This window comes from Ceraceosorus guamensis (genome assembly GCF_003144195.1).
Source record: "Ceraceosorus guamensis strain MCA 4658 unplaced genomic scaffold IE81scaffold_189, whole genome shotgun sequence".
Taxonomy (NCBI): Eukaryota; Fungi; Basidiomycota; class Exobasidiomycetes; order Ceraceosorales; family Ceraceosoraceae; genus Ceraceosorus; species Ceraceosorus guamensis.
Window position 1 is genome coordinate 1 of NW_020290184.1, and position 14,392 is coordinate 14,392.

General features: G+C 54.3%; 4 protein-coding genes across 4 annotated transcripts; 1 reads left to right on the forward strand and 3 right to left on the reverse strand.

Annotated features, from left to right (window-relative positions):
* Window positions 1–168: 168 nt before the first annotated feature.
* IE81DRAFT_332801 (hypothetical protein) lies at window positions 169–2,935 on the forward strand (the record flags this gene model as incomplete). Its single annotated transcript, XM_025515342.1, has 9 exons — window positions 169–267; window positions 387–683; window positions 821–933; window positions 1,073–1,232; window positions 1,329–1,366; window positions 1,458–1,707; window positions 2,132–2,435; window positions 2,531–2,692; window positions 2,770–2,935. Coding segments are annotated over 9 exons (1,589 nt in total), but the record flags the coding sequence as incomplete, so codon positions are not given.
* Window positions 2,936–5,434: 2,499 nt separating this feature from the next.
* IE81DRAFT_327152 (TPR-like protein) lies at window positions 5,435–10,600 on the reverse strand. The gene is made up of 11 exons (XM_025515025.1): window positions 9,830–10,600; window positions 9,388–9,744; window positions 9,123–9,303; window positions 7,895–9,049; window positions 7,731–7,818; window positions 7,560–7,661; window positions 6,878–7,479; window positions 6,673–6,799; window positions 6,074–6,589; window positions 5,891–6,015; window positions 5,435–5,830 (listed from the first exon to the last, which is right to left on the reverse strand). The coding sequence occupies exons 1-11, from the start codon at window positions 10,183–10,185 to the stop codon at window positions 5,510–5,512; spliced, it is 3,930 nt and encodes a 1,309-aa protein (XP_025365937.1). The 5' UTR covers window positions 10,186–10,600; the 3' UTR covers window positions 5,435–5,509.
* On the reverse strand, window positions 10,232–10,495 carry IE81DRAFT_295814 (hypothetical protein; the record flags this gene model as incomplete). Its single annotated transcript, XM_025512112.1, has 1 exon — window positions 10,232–10,495. One exon carries the CDS (start codon window positions 10,493–10,495, stop codon window positions 10,232–10,234), a length of 264 nt encoding a protein of 87 aa, XP_025365938.1.
* Window positions 10,601–11,033: 433 nt separating the features above from the next.
* IE81DRAFT_295810 (RCC1/BLIP-II) lies at window positions 11,034–12,937 on the reverse strand (the record flags this gene model as incomplete). The annotated part of the gene is made up of 3 exons (XM_025512111.1): window positions 11,034–12,065; window positions 12,138–12,404; window positions 12,491–12,937. The coding sequence occupies 3 exons, from the start codon at window positions 12,935–12,937 to the stop codon at window positions 11,034–11,036; spliced, it is 1,746 nt and encodes a 581-aa protein (XP_025365939.1).
* Between the last annotated feature and the right edge of the window lie 1,455 nt (window positions 12,938–14,392).

Here is a 14,392-nt window from a genome sequence, read left to right on the forward strand (position 1 = left end):
GAAGAAGGCTTTAAAGGAAGAAGGTGTGATACGATTGGCTTTGCGGGAAGGCTGAGCGTAATCGCGAAGGCTTGAGTTGCTTGTCGATGGTTCCACAACGCTCTGCCACTGGGACATAGCCGCACTTCTGCTTCATTGTAGCAGCAGTGCTGTGCTGAAGCTGGCTAGTTGCAGTAGGGTGTTGGAGGCAGACAGACTTGCTGGAATTCCTGCCTTGCTCACTTGCCATCTTGACAAGCGTGATTGAAAAGGCATGGGAAGAGAAAGGTAGGAAGCAATTGGCTTGGCAGGAAGGCCTCCCAACGTTCGTGCTTGGGCCGGTGATCTTGCTAGCAAGTACCAGCAGTAGCACGTTGCTCACAAGAGCAATTGACATGGCGCACTAGCCGCTGTCCTGCGCAATCTCTTGGTGGCCAACAAACTCTCTGTTGACAACGTCAACGAAATCCTACAAGCTGCGGACACCAATTATCACGGCCTCCCGAGCGTCGTGAGCCTTCTGGACGAGCTTCGCACTTGGGCTTGCAATCTTGCCAGCAAATACAAGCAGCAGATCCATGCTCGCGACAGCGGAGACGCCGAAAATGCCGAGCAAGCCATGAGGGAGCTTCGATGCGATTGCGGGGAGCTCGATTGGGCTCTCATGTTTGCCACCGACCGACTTGCCAGGCTTACGCAGGACGGTGAGTTTTGCAGCCACCTGAGAGCTGCATCCTTGGCACTAACAATTGCAATCTCCACAGACGGTGCATTCCTGTACTTGAGCCTTCTGGACAAGCTTTGCACTTGGGTTCGCAATCTTGCTAGCAAATTCAAACAGCAGATGGATGCTCGCAACAGCAGAGAGCCCCACAATGCCAAGCAAACCATGAGGGAACTTCGATGCAAGTCTCATGTTTGCCACCAACCGACTTGCAAAGCTTACGCAAGACGGTGAGTTTTGCAGCCACCTGAGAGCTGCATCCTTGGCACTTATGATCGCAATCTCCACAGACGATGCATTCCTGTACTTTTGGAAATGGCACGAAGAAGCAGAGAGCATGATTCAAGCTTGGTCTTGCTCCCACCGTAGGTGAGAAGGCAGAGCGAGCAGCTCAAGGTCTGTGAACAATTCCAAACTAAGGTCTGCGTTGCTTCTTCTATCCCTATCCCAGTCTTTGACCGCATTGATCTGCGTGTCACTATGGCTATCGAAAAGGAGAAGGGCAAGACGGATGAAGACTCTGAGGGCAGTAAGTGCCGCTGCGCCACATTGAAACGCCGATCAGATCATTGATCGCTTTGCTCGGTTTTCGCGAAGCCCCGAAGGACAACCAGTAGATTGAAAGAAGGTCGACGAGCCAAGCCAAGGCTAGCTGTCGAGCACGTGAGTTGGAGTATCAGACTAGTCGTCGATTTAACTAGCTACAACCACTGACTTCTGGTCGTCTGTGGTGTGGTTGCGCGTTTGCGTCTAGTACAGCACCCAGCATCCCGATCATTTGGAGCTGGCGCATGCGCTTGGACTTGCTCCAGATGGACCTTCCAAGGTCCCATCAGTTCAGTCTCCCAAACCTTCTTATGAGTCTTCACGTTCGCCTTCTTCGGCTCTGCTCGGTGAACGTTTGTGTCGTTCTCTCTCTCCCCCATTCCCTGTGTCCGCCCTACACAGCGGCCCCGCACAAGCGAGACGTTTGAAGTTGAATACACCTCACGTCATCGCACAAAGTAGATGCGTAAAATGATGGTACCTTTCCAGAGTATACATCAATGTTGCGCATTGCGCATGCCTAGGCCGAATGGTTGCTTCAACCTTCTGACGGTCTGTCTGCTTCAAAGATATCACAACTTGGCCCAATGGTTGCATCTCACAAGCCTGACTCCTTGAAATCTGCCTACTGGACAAGCCCTGGCTGTGCCTCAGCGCCACAAGCCTATATCTCTGGTGCCTACCCACACTTGCTGCAATGCAGCTGAACAGACTGGAACTTGTGAATCAGGAAAGCACTTGTGGTCTGTATGGAAAGATGGTCCTGAAGGTGCTCCAAACTGACACGTAATATCTGTCCTCTTTGAGGGAGCAAGGTCTTCCCAATTGGAAAGCCAACACTAGCTACTTGGGACCAAACTGTAAATTTGTGTGCTTCGGTAGAATCTCTGAGGGACCGAATCTCGCAACCTCGTGAAAGCTTCCTTGAGGAACAGCAGCCTCGTGAGGAGGAGCGCGCTGCAAGTACCTCGGCCATGATGACCTCGGCTCGATTGGAAGGACGCAAGCAGCCAGCTTGGACCCGATCATCCAGTCCAGCGGAATCTTTGTGGCAGCAACTCTCATCAGAATTGCGCGAGGCCATGAACCAGGAACGCCAAGTTCGGCAGGAGGAGCAAGACGCAAGCATCTTGGCCATAGGAGGAGCAAGACGCAAGCATCTTGGCCATAAGAAGACCGCCTCCTCGTAACATGCCTACCGGACAACACCTGGCCATGCCTCAGCGCTACAAGCCTATAGCTCTGGCTCCTACCAGCGCTCGCCGCGCTGCTGCTGAACAGGCGGAGGACACGTGAGTCAGGAAAGCGCTCGTGGTCCGTATGGATTGACGGTCCTGAAGGGGCTCCAAACTTACACATAGCTCATATTGTCACAGTCCTTGCAGCACGCCTGGGACGCAGTAGTAGTGCGGTGCAAATTGAATTCCCGGGATGTCCAACTTGGTGAGTTCATGACCTGCTGTGCAGAAATGGTGGAGCAAGGATCTGCGCTGACCGAACGTTTCGATGTGCCTGAACAGCTTCTACGTTGATGTCCAGCAACAACATCACTCGTCACTGTCGCATGATATGGCGCCAGAAGACATCAAGCCTCGCGCGATCTCGTCTCCTTCATTTAGCACCGTCTTGCCTCCATTACTGTGTGCGACATGGTCATTTGTCGTTCGTGACTGGTCCGCCGCATGATGCTTGGGTGCTGGCCGAGTGTCTCCCATGGCTTGCCTGTCCAAATCCGCCAAGCCAATCTCTTTCCGACTGGCCCTCTCTTTGTGTTGCGAGAGCTCCTTGGGAGTTACGTGAATCGATGAGGTGACCATGCTGGAGCGCAGTCTGATTTTACAGATTCGAGTCGAATAAATGTCTTGGAAGGCGCATCTCGGCGTGCTATGAAGGCTTGCGTGACTCATCATTGCTGGGTGAATACTTATTCCTCAGAGTCTGAGTTTGACGCTCAACACCATACTAGCAATCAACATTTCGTGCTCGCTTTCATCAATGACCCCTCCAGCCAGCTCCATTCAGCAGCCCATTTTGAAGGCTTTGCCGACTACCCATTGCTGACAGTTGAGCACTGCTGGAAGCGTAGAGCTGTTTCGCTTTCTCGCGGCATCAGCAGCAAATTGTTGAATGGCCCCATGCACAACTCAGATGGCCTTGAAGGAGGTGGAAAATCACTGCATGGCAGCTAAATCGCGACTGTTGGCCGGACACGTCCGTGGGCCTGGCTATGCAGGAAGCATGGCCGATCCAAATTTGAGATCACCCCTTGCTCTGATGACTTGGAAAGCCTCGATACTTTCAGCTTGAATCCTGTCTTACGATCTCTCCATTGTCTTCCCCCCTTTTCCCCCCTTCCACACACACCCTACCTTACTCTCTCCTCCGTCTGCTTTTCTTGTGGCACAAACCTTTTGCAAATCACCACACGACACACCTCAGCCTTCTGTTTCAACACAGAGCCAAAGTTCATGCACGCTTACATACGAAATCACACACTCTCAAGTACACCCATCCGCAAAGCCTCCACACTCATTTGACGAAGCCCCCATGAGTTCGAGGTCTCTCCAGCCTAGGTTGTCATTTGCTCACAAAAGCATCAAGGAGAGCTTGAGGTAGCAACGAGCTTTTCTAGGCGCTCAGCAGGCCCAACTGCCCCGTCATCGCACCAACCTTGGCTTCGAAAGCCCCCTTCTCTTTGCTCCCAAAACTTGTAGCAAGAGACACTGCTATCTTACGCTAGGCAACTGCATCACCGCGCTTCAGGAACACACCGAAGACGTCTGCGCTAAATTGCTGGAGTGGACTAACTTGTTGGTGGAGCAACCGTATGGACAAACTCCCCGTCTCATGTTGCGCTCCAAGAGCATTGTGACCATGACAGAAGAGCGCATGAAAGAGCTGCCAAAGCTAGAAGACAATGTGAGCCAGGTATGAGCTGCAAGTTTACATGGTCTTAGAACGGCAAAGGAGCAGTGACGAGGACGAGAGCGGTGGTGGCAAATTTTGAAATTGCTTGTCATTCCCGCTCTAGCCCGACCGGTCCGCCGATTCCAAGCAACGCCGCGAGATAAGGGTAGTGTACCATTGAGCAACCGACGGCCAGCCAGCGAAGGCGCGGCAAGGTGAAATTCCTCGCAGAGTCAACACCTCGGCGCAAGTTGCGCCGATTGCGTACAGCCTACGGTGGCCAACCTCTCGCCGAGTGGACCGTGGCTGAGCTGCTATGGAAAGTCCTCATCGAAACGCTGCAGGCGAAGAGCGGCATCGCCACAATGGTGGCGCTTAGCCAGATGCTTCGAGTTCCAGAAAGCCTTAAACAAGAACAGAGACTCGATGATACCCACCTTTCCACCTCACGAGTCCTATGAGTCCTTGCCGCCGCAAGGTAAACGATTTGTTGGCGGAGTCTCTTGGACAGCCTTCGCTTTCCACTTCTTTCGCTCGACATTTTGTTTCTTCCATCTTCACTGCCTTGCGCACCATTGCCTCGCGCAGGATCTTCAACTTCGTCCAGCCATTTTGAAACTCGCACGATCTGTTCGCTTGCTGGACTCAACCTTCACGTACGCAGCAACTCAAACAAGCGATATGCAGATAGCTCCTCCAAACTTTTTGCTCCTGGGAGCGATCGCTGCTGCCGGGATCGTATCGGCCGCACCCGTGATGAAGGACTCTTTTGCTGTAAGTCGTCAAGTTTCTCCAAAGAGACCATTCGTACGACGCTGACACACCTCGAACGTGTGCCCAGCTTGAAGGCAGAGCACTGCCAAGGTTGCCGCCGGTCATCGCGTCTGAACACCTTGGCCTCTTGCCAAAAGAAACACAGACTGCGGTAGCGGCGCACTCGTCCGCTTTTGCCCACGACGCTGGTTTGAACGCCTTCAAAGTGACGCAAGTTTCGGAGGAGCAGAAGCACGTCGTCGGGTTGGGCCACCATCCTGATGGATCTATCAAGCCGTACCTTTTCAAGTGGAATGCGGACGGCACTCGCATGTGGTACCCCCACGCCGTGTTCACGGGCCGTAACACTCCGAAGGAGCTGCATCTCTTCGAAGGCAGCCACCCGACCGAGCCCCACTCACCGACGAGCCACGAGCACTCCTCTCGTCCGTCTACTCACAGCCAACAGCTTCAGCATTTCCCTGAGCACGTCGTGCACGTTCAGATGCGCAGGCCTCCAGGCCACTCCGAAGTACCCACCACCCTCAAGTTGTTCTAGAACAAAGTTCAAGGATGAAAATGGTAGATTATGCCAAGAGATCAGTGTAGGGTCAGGTAACGCTCGTAAATCTCGCGGGCCAAGTGCGGATTTCCAGACAGAGTGTAGAGCATGGATAGGTTGTGAGCTGCTTCTCTATAGCAGTCGAATCCTCGCTCGCGTGGGTCCGGGTCGTCGGGCGTTGCGCTGCCGCCCTCTCTGGCCCGTGCTTCCCACTCATCGTGCAGCTCCAGCGCGCGTCTGTAGTGTACCTCTGCTTTGTGGTTCAGTCCAATGTGATGCATGGCGCGTCCAAAGTTGAATTCCACCTCGACACTCTTTGGGTGACGCAGTTTGCGATAAGATGCGAGCAGAGTGATCGCCTGATTCAGAAAAGATGTGTGAGCTCCAAGCTCCTGCGTCAGACGCTGAAATTTGCTCACCTGAAGCACAAAGTGTTGTCGATTATCAACCTGCCGCTGCATAGCTCTTTGTAGGCAGGCTGCTGCAGCGCCTAGAGAGACAAGAGGATCGTGCTGATGCTTTGCAAAAACTCGCAGCCAGTACGCTGCACATGAAACTTCAGCAGCGTCAAGCATACCGAAAGGAAGCAGAAATAGACTCACCTAGTGACGCCTGCCAACTGAGTGTGCCAAGCATGAGGGACCCATAGGTAATCTCGCCGGGCGCGTTGAACTGCGTCGGGCGACGATACCTTGCCCGGAAAGCTCTGCTTTTCTCCTCAAAGGCTTGATCAGCAGCCAGAAGCGCTTCCTCGGCACTCTTCAGAGCGTCATTTGCCTCGGCACTCTCCGCTTCCTCTTCCTCCGCTTCGTCATCGCTTTGGCGATCCCACTCTGCGCCACGCCGACCAGACGGTCTGCTGAGGCTCGACAAGACCACCCAACGATCGTTCCTAAAATGGTGCGGCTCGCGCGCTACCATGGCTTCGTGAATACGATTCCTTCGCAAAAGGCTCTTCTGCGCGTGCGGCGCCGTGTAAGAGTCGATCGCATAAAAGCCCAACGTATTGGCCAGAGTGGTTACGATTCGGAGAGGCTCAGCGTGGAACTGCCAGGTGACGGCAAGCTGACGAGCAGTCTCCAACATCGTATAGGCGTCTCGAGCGTAGAGCGCGCAAGCTGCATGTCGTGAACACAAGTCCAGACAAGGTCAACGTCGGGTCAATCGTCTGCAATACGTGTCGCTTGCGGAGAGCACGCACCGACATGAGTCAAGTTGATGACTAGACTATAATCCTGAGAATTCCAAAAGACGTTGACCGTAGCAATATGGGACAGTATCTCGTACGCTTCTTGGACGTTGCCCATCTTTGTCAAGACGAAAGCATACTGTGGCGCGAAGAGCGTACGGATCAGAGAGATGAGATTAGACTTGGGCGTAAAGTTGAAGTGCGCTCGCTCACTTACCTTCATGAAGAGAAGTAGCCAATCGTCAAAGTGTACTCCGCAGAATTCCATTGCATCAGGGTCAACGGGATGGCCATCCTCGACAAGGCTGTCTCTGATGCGCGAGATCAGCGAATTGGCTTGCCTGTCCAAGTTTGATCGGAGATCTCTTCGACGGTCGCTTTGCTGTTCAGATTTGAACCCCTTGTCCCTGATGAAGAGCTTTCGAACGGCACAAAAGCCATCGGTCAGGCCTCGGGCCAGGTCGAGCCATTCGGAGCACGCTACAAGATGAGCCTCCCGCTCTTCTGCGGTTTCGCCCAGCAGCAAAGGTAGCTTCTGCGACGACTCGAAAGGCATATCGTGGCTCCACCATCCTTCTACAAACACTTGATCTTCTTTCTTCTCCATGTCGGCCCAGCTGATTCGAATCTCGTACTGGCGAGCCTCATAAAGCCTTGCTCTCTCTTCCTTTGAAGCCGTGACCCGCCTCGAGTGTGCAGAGTGAGGATGAACCGTTCCACGACCCCTGCTTTTGTGTTCACGAAAGAATGTGGCAGAAGCTGCGAGGGCAGATGCGTCATCCATGTCCGTGCTTGGAAGCTCCTGACGAAGACGGACAACTGAGGTGCAGGAATACCGTGGATGAAGAAGCAGGTTCAACACGAGCATCGGTAATAGACAGTGCGCACACAATACTCACGTTCGCGCAGCGCCTCGATCGCCTTGTCTCGTTCGTGATTCGCCTCGTAAGTCTGAGCAAGCCAAATGCGCACTTGCAAGTCATCCGGGCACTGTTCAATGACTGCAAATGAGGCAAGCAGGATGAAATGAGAGACCTGTGTGAAACAGCGAAGCATGCAAGCATACTCACGTTGGATATATTGGGAAATAGCATCCTCCAGCCTGCCATTGTGTTGCAGACTCTGAGCGTAGAGCTGCGCTACGTCATACGTGCAGAGCTGCAGATTGAAGAAAGGGGTCTCGCGCGATGGTCAGCAGAGCGTAGCAGGCGAGTGCTGTCCGTTCCTCGCGCACCTCTTCAATCTGGGATAAGAGCATGGCTTCGACCCACTCTTCGCTTTCTGCCCACAACTCGTTCTGTACCAATGCCCTGCCAACCTGTCTAAACATTTCCCATTGCAGCTTGTCCTTCATCGAAACTTCCGCTTTCCAGATGCTGAAATGGAACATTGCCTCTTCCGTGTCTTTGAGAGCTGCCCTAATCAGGCCAAGGCGAACGCGCATCGCTGGATCCAGCTGATGAACCGGTGCCGCCATGACGCGACGGGTCGGATCGGGTCTCGCAATGCCTTTGGGTCCTCCCTCCTCTCTCTTCAGGTCAAACTCCCGATCATCCGAGTCAAAGTCGTCCCACCACTCTTCTTCTGCGCGACCTTGCAACCATCGAGCTCCGCCGCGAATCGTGTCTAGCGCATCTACCGGGCGCCCTAGGCGGAGGTAGATGTCGGCGAGAGATACAATCTCGTTGCTCCCGAAAGTAGGGCGAAGCTGATAGGCCTCTCCCTGCGCGGCGTCTGGCTCTTCCGTCGGATCCGGAAACACTGCCAGGTTGTATTCCCTTGCTTCCACAAGAAGCTTGGCAGCCCGATCGTACCGGTTCAGTGCGCAGAGCAGCGGCACAACGGCTTGAATGATGTCGGGATTGTGAGGACGATGATGTAGGATTTGAAAAAAGGCCTGCACGGCCTGCTTGCACCGCATTACATCGCAATCCGCATCGGCTGTGTTATTATCGAGCACGCCGCTCATGTCGCTGAGCTTGTTGGCGCGTTGCCACATGAGGTCCATGACGTCCGACTTGTCCTTCACTCGAGAGTTACGTACAGCTTGACCAAGGCAGTATTCCGCCTGATCGTGCAGATGCGCTTTTTCACTAGCCTCTGCGATCTCTCTCCACGATTCCAGCGAATACTTGGTCAAGTGAGCCTCGATGACCCTACATTGTAGACCCTGTTCGATGTTGCGCAAGTCGTCCAGATGGATCAGTGCAAGCGTTCCCCATGCTGAGCGGACCGTCGGCTCGATACGGATGACGTTGCTCAACGCCTCGATAGCCTCGGGGAAGCGAGCGTCGATGTACGCTTCGTTGGCCTTCATCAGCAAATGCTTGACCTCGTCGGAGAAATTCTCTTCGCCCAAACCACGTCTACGAGTCCTAGCTACCTGACCCTGCAGCAAGGGTGGTTCGCAGTCAGCCTGCACCGAGATGACTCAAAGCTATCGCTTCTTAGCAACCACTCACGGGCGCTCGCAAACGACGGAACCCAGCAGCAGCGCGCAGATCATCCTCGATGGTGAATGCGTTGAATTCCTCGCCATCCTGAAGGTCCTCATTTCGCTCGACAGCACCCAGCGCAGCTCGCCATGCAGGACCACGCGATGCAGGATCGACTGCGTCACTTGCTATTCCGTTGATCAAACGACTGGATACAAGCAAATACACGCTGCTCAGCTTCGCAACCATTGCGCGCGCACTCCACACACATCATCTGGTCGCATTTGCTCACCCGAAATCTTCCGCGTCGACTTCACCTTCCTGATCTGGTTCCTGCTCAGTTTGAAGGCGGTCCAGCTCGCGTTTCTTCTGACTCGCTTTGGCCCAATCAGCCGGCCTCTCCATGAGATGCTTAGAAGGCTGCACACGTTTCCTCGCATCTCTTTTCTTTCTTCGCGTTGTGCCGATTGGCGGCATACCGGTCAGATTCAGTTGCTCCAGATCAGGAAAGCCAGCGTAGACGTCCGATGGAGGATCTGTGCGCGATGCAGCTCCTGTTGGTGCTTGGCTCGTGGAAGGCCGGCCTTTGCGATGCGGTTCAGGCGACTCTCGATACTCGTCGGCAGAGTCAGATCGTAGACTCTCGCCGCTATGGTGTAGTGTCACACAGACACGCGCGATAATTGAGCTTCGAACTCGGTGCACTTTGCGAGTCTACATGCACCAGCGCTCACCTGTCATTCAGCCAACCATATTCATCCTCCTCCTCCTCCCCTTCCCTTTCCCCTTCCCCTCCGCCGCCTTGCCCTTCGTCCACGTCCATTTCCTCCTCTGCATCATCGGCGGATGCGCGAGCCCGCGCGCCGTCACGATTTGCGCTCCGCTGCAGTGATACGGACTCCCAAGAGACAGATCCGAGTGGCAGCGCTGCCTGCTTGCGCACACGCTGAGAGGTGGTGGGTGTCAAGTCTGCTTGTGTGGTTGACGAAGCAGCAGGTGGAGATGCCGCTGTCCCGTGTCCTCCTCTTGCCCTACCCCTACCCCTGCCCCTGCCTCTTCCTCTCGCTCTCCCCTCACCTCGTTCACTCATCGTGTGCTCCAATCCTTTGGGTCGCTACGCGCCCAACAAGTCTCCCCTAATCCTCCTTGACGTACCTACTCCTCAACGTCCTATATTTCTTCAAAAAATAAAGCGTCTCCGTCTCCTTTCTCACAAACTCTCCAATGTCCAAAAACTTTTGCACCTCCTTCTCATCCGTCAAGTGAGCGTTTGCAAAGCTCGTCCTTCGAAGTTTGCCCAGGAAATCGTACTTTGGATCGGGATAGTCTCGACCTAGTCGGTGGAGCGTCTTGTAGAGCCCGATTGCGCGAGCTCGTAAAGGATGGCCGATCGGCGGCATGGCGTGATGTTGGGACGACAGTGCCCGCCAAAGTCGGTCTTTTGAGTGAGCGAGCAGGCAAGATGGATGAGCGAAGCTGGAGATGGCAAGGGGGGGGTGGAGGGCGAAAGGGCAGCTGATGTGCTTCCCAGGCAACGCCGGCGCTCACTTGCACCCACGCGGGTGGAGTCGTGAGTCACACACGTTTCGTCGGCCCCGCGCGGCACATCGCATCACGTGCGGGGGCGCCTGACGTGTTGTTCAATTCACGATCAAGGATTGCACACGCCGTCAGCCAAACGTGCCGCACCCTTCGCCCTTTGATGGGTGATGCTTTGACTTTCTGACTCTCTCGCATCGCTCAGATGACATGCGCCCCAGCGTCACTTCAAACCACAGCGTACACAACAGCACCAGAAAACCTTCCCGCTCATTACCAACGAGTGTAGGGTGAGATTACAAGAGACTTCTTTGGGGATAAAGAGAATCTATTATGCAATAAGAAGCCAGCTTTGGAGCGGCTCTTCAGGCGTGCTCAGTGTCGCGTGGTGCGCTCGACTCAAGCAGCCTTGACAGCAAGCAGAGCGCAGTGTTGTCCGCCAGCCGTGGCGTCGACCGCCTTGTACCCAGCAAACTGTTTGGATCTGATGGGCGTGGGCGTGACGACGACCTCTTCATCTCCCTGTCCCAACTGTGCCTGATTTCCAAATCCCCAAGAGTAAGGCGTTCCATCTGCCGCGATGGCAATGTTGAATCTGGGTCCAGCAACAATTTTCACGATCCTCGTCGGTTTGCCATCGACGGGAGAGGGTGGGAAAGGAATGTGGACGGGACGCGGGACGTACTCGTCGGGAGGAGGACCCAGCGTAGGTTGCATATCTCCCTGACTCATCACCATACCCATCATCCCTCCTCCGTCCCCAGCAGCTTCCTGTCGAAGTCGCTTCTCCTCCATCCTCTTTTGCCACTCTACCATCTCTTGAGCTAAATCCGCTTCTCGTTTAGCCTTCCACTCTTCTCGCCTTTGCAAAACCTCCAACTTGGCCGGATGATCATCTGCCAAGCCCAGTTCGCACCCGTCGCATCGTCCCGTCCCAAACACTCTGCCATCAGAGAGCAGAAAGAGCGAATGATGCTCGCCTCCCGTGACAGAGACCACTTTGGCTCCTCCTAGTTGGACCGGCGAGAGTGTAGGAACGACGGTAGGCATGGGAATAAAGTCGGTCTGAGACTCCGATTCGATGCCCAGCTGGTTCAGACTGTTGAGCCCCCAAGCTAGCACTTTGCCGTTCTTGTCGATGGCAAAGGAGTGATAAGCTCCAGCTCCGACGTGCACGATGTCCTTGAGGTGAAGCTTCTCGGGCGTCAATCCATTGATCTTGAACCTCTCGATGATCCTTCGTCCAAGTTGGTACTGCTGACCATTGCCCCACGTGTAGACGTGCCCCTTGCTGGTCAGCGCAACCACGTGGTCCGCGCCGCATACAATCTCGCAGAATGAATTCTTGCCCAAACCCGGCAACGAGACTGGCGTAAATTGCATCTTGACTGTGCCAGTTCTGCCATCGAAGCCCATAGGACCATCGTTGGACTGTAAAGTCAGTGTGGAAGCAGTGTCAGTCTCGCAAGTGTTGTGCGCCACTCGCGCTGCAGCATCACTGACCCTGAAGCTTCCCCATACCCTGACTTCGCCATTGCTATTCAAAGCGGCACTGACGCTGTCTCCAGCAGCAACGCGAACAGCTCTGAAAGTCTCCACCTGTCCCTCTGTACCTCCAAGAGGCAATGGTCCAGGTAGCAAGCCTTTGCCATCCGGTGACAACCCTTCCACAGGCATGGGCCGAGTCTCGTACACTTCCGCGTCTACACCAGGCTGACGAGTCGTAGATCGTCCGAGTGCTGCGTTGTCGTTGATGCCCCACGTCAAAATCTGCGCGTGAGATATTGCGCAGGCGAGAGGCCGCATGAGCTGATGTGGATCTGTGCACAGTCCTCTCCGGAACACGACCTACTCACCCTTCCGAGATTGTCCACTGCCAGAGTGTGCATTCCACCTGCGGCAATCTGTTCAATGCCAAGCGATCCGATCTCCTTTTGCGCATTCATCTCGTTGAATCCCACGTGCAGTCTGGGTCTGACAATCTCTCCAAGCGCATCTTCTCCCAATCCATTCTGTCCCATGTCTCCTGTACCGAATACAAAGACCTGCACGGGCGAAGAGGATGAGATGCCTGTCTGGACGATGGGTTGAGGGAGCGCATTCATGCCGATGACGGGCACAAATTGGCGAAGCGACTTGAGTGAAGCGGCAGCTTTAGATGTTCCAGCAGGCTGCTGAGAGGCCGCTCGAGTCCTGCTTTGTTGTTTGACAGGAGCTTGAGAAGTTGGAGCAGTGGAAGACGCTCTTCCCTTTCTGCTGGCAGGTCGAGCAGCTTCCTGTTCCTCCTTCTCCACTGGCACCATCTCTACATCCGTCGTGATGTTTGCGGATACTACAGGTGTTGCAGATGCATTCTTGAGTACATTCTTGGAAGCTCCTCGCTTAGCTTTTACCTCTCGAGTGGCAGTCACTTTGCTCTCGGGCTCGACCGAAGCGGCTGCTGCACTTCGCTTGACACCCCTTGCAGTGCTGATTGCCGCAACTGGCGGTGGAGCGGCTGTGGTGGATGCTTTACGAGGAGGCATGATGGCCAAGGGTTGCAACAGATACGCAATCTAGGGATGAAGCGTAAGCTCGAAGTATCGGGAGGGTACGCAGTGATGTTGTGCGTTGAGGATCAGCAGGGGTCAATATTGGTGGTGCCCAGGGTCAAGCTCTGCGTCGATGATGGATGTAGGTATGAGCAGCATTGATGGGAAGCTTGCGCATCAGCAAATCCGTCTCGCTCTTCCTTGGAGGTCACGGCGCTGAATCATCTCGCACGCTGCTGCCATGGGCTGGAAGATCGTCACTTTGACTTTAAACCGGTGTCCACTGCGCAAGGCCCGCGCGCGTCTCACTTTGGCAGAGCGCGCGCAGCATCATCAAAAACACGCGCGCGCGAAATGCACGCGAAATGATGAGCGAGTGAGTCAAATCAAGTGATTAATCACCGCTGCTCAATCAAGTCGTGACTTCTCAATCCAGAATCTTGAATCGATCTTCGATTTCGGTTGAGGCGCAAATCAAGAGCAACACCTGCATGATGCTGCATGCATGCGTGCCTGTTGGAGACATCACGTGTCTACATGACATTCTCATTCTCGAGCATTCTGTCTTGCGTATCGACGGCGCACGGATAGCGCAGTCGTGAGTACGTACAAGATGGGCTGAACGTTCTTCCCTGCGACGTCTCTCAGAGCTGCGATCGTGAATCGTGATTCCACGCAGACATCATGGCAGACCGTGCCGGCAGCGGTGGGTAATGTCATTGTTGTGATTTATTTCACGACTTCGATCAAATGACATGCATCTGCAGTCAAGCAGTTTATCAGCGTCAGCTGTGAGATGAGAGGAGCGCGCCGCGTTCCGTCTGATGAAGGAACGCGGGGTAAGCATATGCTGCTGCATGTATATACAGGATATGGAATCTTGAATGGTAGGATGGAGCGCTGATTCAAATATCGAATGTGAATGCAGATCGACCACATCTCCACCGTCTGACAATCGAACACCATCACCCCAAAGATCAAGACCGTCACGACTTGCATCAAATTTGATCACACATCCCTGAAGCACAGCGCATGACACTCTGCTAAAGGAGCGAAATTGTTCGGAAAGAGATCGATCATGTCGACGCAACTGAAAGGAGCCAAGAGCATCCTGCTTCTTCATGGGCCCAACCTGAATCTGTTGGGCTTCAGAGGTGCGTTCTCGTCTCTACTACTGGGTCGCGTGCGTATCCAAAGAATTCACTCGACCTCAACCTCCCCCCCCCC

Coding starts and splice junctions, on each gene's coding strand:
- IE81DRAFT_327152 (XM_025515025.1), bottom strand. CDS start 10,185: ATGAGTGAACGAGGTGAGGGGAGAGCGAGAGGAAGAGGCAGGGGCAGG. Junction 9,745..9,829: donor TATGGTTGGCTGAATGACAG/GTGAGCGCTGGT, acceptor ACTACACCATAG/CGGCGAGAGTCTACGATCTG. Junction 9,304..9,387: donor GTCGACGCGGAAGATTTCGG/GTGAGCAAATGC, acceptor GCTTGTATCCAG/TCGTTTGATCAACGGAATAG.